At 38.1% G+C, this 6,000-nt stretch overlaps 1 protein-coding gene across 1 annotated transcript; it reads right to left on the reverse strand.

The window, feature by feature from the left end:
- Nucleotides 1-1,907: 1,907 nt before the first annotated feature.
- LOC103713717 (LIM domain-containing protein WLIM2b-like) lies at nt 1,908-6,000 on the reverse strand. The gene is made up of 5 exons (XM_008800732.4): nt 5,488-6,000; nt 3,614-3,713; nt 3,482-3,516; nt 3,271-3,360; nt 1,908-2,325 (listed from the first exon to the last, which is right to left on the reverse strand). The coding sequence occupies exons 1-5, from the start codon at nt 5,620-5,622 to the stop codon at nt 2,116-2,118; spliced, it is 570 nt and encodes a 189-aa protein (XP_008798954.2). The 5' UTR covers nt 5,623-6,000; the 3' UTR covers nt 1,908-2,115.

Genomic DNA, 6,000 nt, shown 5'->3' on the forward strand with positions numbered 1-6,000 from the left:
GGGTTTTCGCCCTTTGCGCTTAACAGGGGTCATTGGGTAATTCTCTGAGAATCAATGGGTTTTTGCAAAGCATATATATATATATATATATATATATATATATATATATATATATGCATATATAAGCTATAGCGAGAGTTTAACTTTATTCATGGGTGGCTTCATTTGGCCTCCGTTTTCCTTAAAACAAAATTACTTTTACTTTACCCTTCCGTAGGTATGCTAGGAAATAAGACAGAGTAAATCTCCAGAGGTGAGAGGAGAAAAAGTGCATGGAGACTCCATTTGACATCACCAGAGTAAATAAATAAAAAAAGTGGGTTCCAAATAAAGGGTGGAATTGACATCCTGTAAATTTTATTAAAATATTTTACAAAAACAAACACTATTTTTTTTTTTTACTTTTTGTATGATGGTTACATATATTTTTTGTATTTGAAATTACGGGAGCAAATAGCTCTCACCATTTCATCTTGGCATATAGGAAGAAGAGAGGAATTTAATAGAAAAGAAAGGGATTAAAAAAAAAAAAAAAAGGAACTCACTTCTCTCTGGCCACCCACCAATGCTTGCCATTGCCAGCAACTCCTTTCGTCATCTATTATTGTCAATGCTCCTCATCTCCATCCATCACCACCGTTGATGTCCATTTCGTCGATGATCTATACCATCGTCGATAATCTATACCACTGGTCATCACCATTGATCTCTATCAACGTTTACAACTGATTATGACCTCCACCGCTATCCATTACGATGGCGATCTCTATTACTACCCATCACCACCATCCTTCTCAGACATATGATACATAAAATATAAATTGCTCATGCACGCATATTTGGACCATATTTTAAATATATGGTGGATAATTCTCGTTGAATGTATTTTTTGAAGATATTCACTATTATGGAGTAACGAATAAAATATCCAAACGAATAAAATATCCAAGCATGGTGATATTTTAACCTTTATCACAACCATTAGTGTCAACGATCTCTATCATTACCTACTATTAATGGTAATTTTCACCACTATCCTCTATCAATGATGATCTCTAACACCATCCACCATCATCAACTATCTCTACTATTGCCTGCATTGATGAGATCCACTATAGCCCGCCATCATCAACAATACTGACCATCACTACCGCCACTATCAACTATCTCCCCTGTTGCCCGTATTGATGATATCTATCAATACCTACCACCGCCTACAATCTCCATAATTACCAACTACTATTGTTGATCTTTAAGACCACTCTAGCTGATGATCTCTACCATTATCTATCATTATTGATGAACTCTAACACCGCTCACTAGCAATGATATTGATCGTTGTCCGTGATTGACGGCAATCTTTACTACTACCTATATCCATCAACGATGGGTGGTGGATAATCATCGTCAAAGATGGCGTATATATTTTAAATATATGATTCGCATATTATAAACTACTGTTGCAGACAATTAAACTAACTGTATTTTTTAAAGATATTCCTTTTACTTCTTAAATAAATAAAATAGCCAAGCATGATGGTATTTTAATTTCTCCCACGACCGCTATTATCGACAATCTCTACTAGTGCACTCAATAATTTTTAACACAACCTACTACCACCAATAATCTCCAATACTGTCCACACTGTGGAGATTGCATTCTCATCAAACATTTAATCAAGCCCCTCAACGCGAATACTAGTACTCTGAACTATAAAATAAGACAACAGATGGAACGTGCATGGATTTATAAAAATTACAATTAAACAGATCACCAACAAATTCAAAGCCTCGACTTTCTGAAGCCACCAGCCCCTAGTGGGAAAGATCAAGCGCAAGGCCATGGGCCGGCACCCAAAATAGAACCTCCATTAATAGTGTGGCATACTGTAGCTTAGCTGCACAGCTTCTTAGAAACACACATCATATGCATTGAATATGAAGAACCGGTTTTTTATGGTTTGACATAGTTAAAGATTTCACACAAGGAATCAACAAAACAAAGGAATTCAAGTTTGCCAATTCCTCAATTGAACAAGCAAAAAGGATGGAAGCATCCAAAAACAAAAATATATGACGCTTGGGTGAAAATCCACTTCGGTAAACAGAATGAACTCAGAGATCTGGGCTGGATGTTGCTGTGCGCTTGATGGAAGCACACTTGATGAGATGGTTGTAGCTCCCCTTCTCCTTGAAAAGTTGAGAGAAGTGGTGCTTGCAGTAGAGGATGCCTTCAAGGGCTGCATAGTTTGAGGGGCTAATCGGACAGCCTCCATGGGAGCACTTGAAACAAGACTTATGATATGCTTGCCCTTCCACGGTCACCTGATAGCATTCACAATACAACCATTCAAAGTGTAAAGGATGTTATCAATGTTGGATGCATCCTACTAACAACTAAAACTAAATGTTATGGTTTTGCAACAAAAAGAGGCTTGTAAACAGAGATATTGGCATTTCATATGAAACCAAGAAAAACGAAAACTAAGAACAGTTCTATTTCACTCTTTTTCTTAGGTAAAAATATAACTTATAAAATTTAATTTTTCCCGTGTACTAAATTTGTATAATTTGGAGTCTCTAAGGATTTCCTAAAAATAGCAAAAGGACACAGTAGCGGTTCAGCCTCAACTTACCAGGTTTTAATGCAGCTAGGCAGCCACAAGCACCAGGCTTGTTTAGGCACCACATTTTAGACGGACTTTAAAAGGGTTTTAGAAAAGAAAACCAAGGAGGATAAGGATTAGTCAGAGGAAGGCACAAAAATGCAAAAAGATAACAGCCAATTCCTGGATGGGTCTACTCTTAATCTCCACATGTTTTCATTTAGAAGAATGCCAGTATCAGAAAGTAGGACAGTTTTGTTGTAAATGATTGGTGGAAACATAACCTACTCATCCGCCTGGATAGTAGGAAGTGTCAAAGGAAAAGCTTATGCTCATTCTACAAGGGAATCACAAGGAAATCAGGAGATGTGCGCAAAGGCTTTTTATGGAGTAAAATAATTGTAGCAACTACAGCATGACCTGATTAAATTCCATAAAATTTTAGAGAGTTGCCAACCTCCAATACTAGATTTTATGTGACTTGTATTCCCTATCAAGACATTTAAAGAACTGCAACAATTAAAACATTGTCATTAAAACAATTTATGAAACCACACATTGCAAAAGTGAATCATGGAGCATTCACTAAAAGTGAATCATGGAGCATTCACTAAAAGTAAATTATGGAGCAGAAGTTTATAACAGAAATATTCCGTGGTCAAACCTTTTCAAGCGGATATGCTGTTTTGCCACAAGTGACACATTTTTCTTGAGTTCCTGAAAACATGCCAGCAGCTTTGCTAGGAGACCTAGTCTGAATTGAAGACATGTCAGCTGACATCTTATCAAACCATTTTGTTGGTTTGAAATCTAAGCTTTTTTCTAGTAAAGGACAATAGCTGCAGAAACAACCAAATGAAAAATTTTGGGTTTACCAGTTCTGGAGTTAACTTCTCGGCTGACTTTGCAGCTGCCAAAGAGTAAAACATATTGAGCAATCAAACATTGAGATTATACGTGAACAATATGATTGAACTATCTCTAACCAACTCAAATTGAAGTCTCACGTGACTGAAAGCTCTTGTTGAAACTGCCTGTCTCCTTGAAGAGCTGCTCAAAATGAGGTTTGCAATACAAGACACCTTCCAGTGAAGAATAATTACTCAGCTGACAAAGAACAACAACAATAGATAAATAATCATGATGCTGGTTCCCTATCTATTTCTCATCTCATAATTAAGGTAGAACAAGTGCATAGAATTGCTTATCGCTCTAGAGATTGTCAAAGGTCTGCATTTCCTCCAACAACATCAAAGCTTATACAACATAGAGTAGAAGAAGAAAAGAGGTTTTGTAATAGATCAGACTAAACGTAATGTGTTTTGATTCCTTGAGATAATATTCCACAATTTTAACAGTTGGAGTCTTGGCCGCCCTAGCACAACCTATTCCAACGCTATATTGGGCTTCCGACTCTCCATGTATCCAAATCCATCATCAATCGAGATGTTTGGAACACCACATGTTTAAGCGCATGCAACAAACCTATGAAACATCTCCAGAGAAGGCAATTTGTGTGCCCTTGACACATAAGCCATGTTAGGTTGTTTTAAGTGATGCCATGATGATCCAGCACATTGGCACATTGGCAAGGCCACAAGGCCTACGACATTGACATAAAACAAGAAAAGAATGTATAACTTTTTTAACAACAACTAAAGGGAAATGGCTTGTCATTGTATGCCAAGAAGTGAAAATTACTATCTAGTCTTGTTTGCTATGCTAGTTTGAACCATGTGCAATACAGAACTTCTGATCCCTCTATCAAGTCTTATCCCTGCTCCTGCTCCAGATGAGGCATCTTCTAAGTGAAGCACAAATTTGATAAGAGTGTATATTTGGTAGACCAGCAGCATATGGTTATTGTAAAACTAAAAAAAGCCTGCATTGTGAAGTTGAGGACAACACTCATGCATACATAAATGTCAATTGCTCATGCTAGGTGCTTGCGTTGGATAATTATTCTAATGTTTTAGTTAAGTCGCTGCCCACTTAAATTTATCCTCAGTATTGGCCATGTAAATGTCTAGTTCAGCCCTATAAGCCACAGGATTACCCAGAAACATGTAATTATATCCTAGATACTACCCAATAACCATCAATGCATGTTTGAAAGCATGACACCTTGAGAATCTTTGTAAAGAATGATGCTTAATGTTCAATGGTGTGCGATCTAGAAAAATGATTTGAATCATGATCTCAAGACAGTAATTTTGACATAAGTTGATGCAATGGGGGTAAGTTATCATCCTAGAGAGAGCAGAAATATCATGTGCCTCAAAGTGACTAGGATGACAAGGGAACTTTGAAATGGATTAACTGTTCTTGTTGCATTTTCCCCTACGTTCAACAATACAGATAAGAGTTAATTCGACACATTACACCAGTGCATCTAGCGATCAATCTTTTTTATCTTCCCAATTATGCCATCCATACAAGAGACACCAATTAAGCCATGCGCCCCCCCCCCCCCCCCCCCCAAAAAAAAAAATAAAATAAAATAAAATAAGATCATGGGATTAGATTGCCTGTAGTTTTTCTGTTACGAACATCCTGTGGAAGAGTTGTCATCTTTTTCGAGAACTCGCAGGAGCATCAAATTAAAATGGTGATTGTTGATATAAAAGACCTCAAAACTTTAGAGTCAGTTTCCTTCTCGAATAATTGCAGCTAAAGCATTCATTTACAATCATCTACCATTAGGGAAGAATCAGACAGAAACCATGCCAAAAAAAAAAAAAGAATTGTGGATTTGAATCCAGAAAAAATATATTATCCCCCCGGAAAAAGGGCATTTAGTCAGAAAGTGTCGCTCAAGAACAATAAGAGGAATCGAAGAAATAAGGGGGAAAAAAGGTAAGAAGAAATTAAAAAGGAAAACCTTTAAGGTTCCTTTGCAGTGATTGCACTTGAAGCAGGACTTGTGATAGGAGACCCCATCGGCGGACAACTGGTCCATCAGGTAGACCGTCTTGTTGCAGGCCTTGCACTTCTGCTGCGTGCCGCTGAAAGCCATCGATTCTGGATCAAACGGTCCGCGATCTGCACGAACTGATACTTTTCAAAATAGACGCCCAAATATCTTCTCCGACCCTCCTAACCGCGCGTCCAGAGATCTAGAGACTGGTGGCTACCAAAATCCTTAGATCCAATCCAGTGGATGATAAGATCTCAGAAAAATGAGGGAGCGAAATGGCGGACGACGGGATCGCTTCGTCGATCGCCCGAGGATTGGAACCTCGGAAGCCTCTCAGAAAGCTCGTTATTCCAACCAAAACCTGGGGATAAAAATTGGAATGGAGGATACGGCAAAGAGAAGGGAGGGGGGAGGGGGTCTCCGCGCCTTCGGTTGCGAGAGGGAGCAAATAAAAAGAGTTGGAAAAGCTTGGGAGCG

This window comes from Phoenix dactylifera, chromosome 12 (genome assembly GCF_009389715.1).
Source record: "Phoenix dactylifera cultivar Barhee BC4 chromosome 12, palm_55x_up_171113_PBpolish2nd_filt_p, whole genome shotgun sequence".
Taxonomy (NCBI): Eukaryota; Viridiplantae; Streptophyta; class Magnoliopsida; order Arecales; family Arecaceae; genus Phoenix; species Phoenix dactylifera.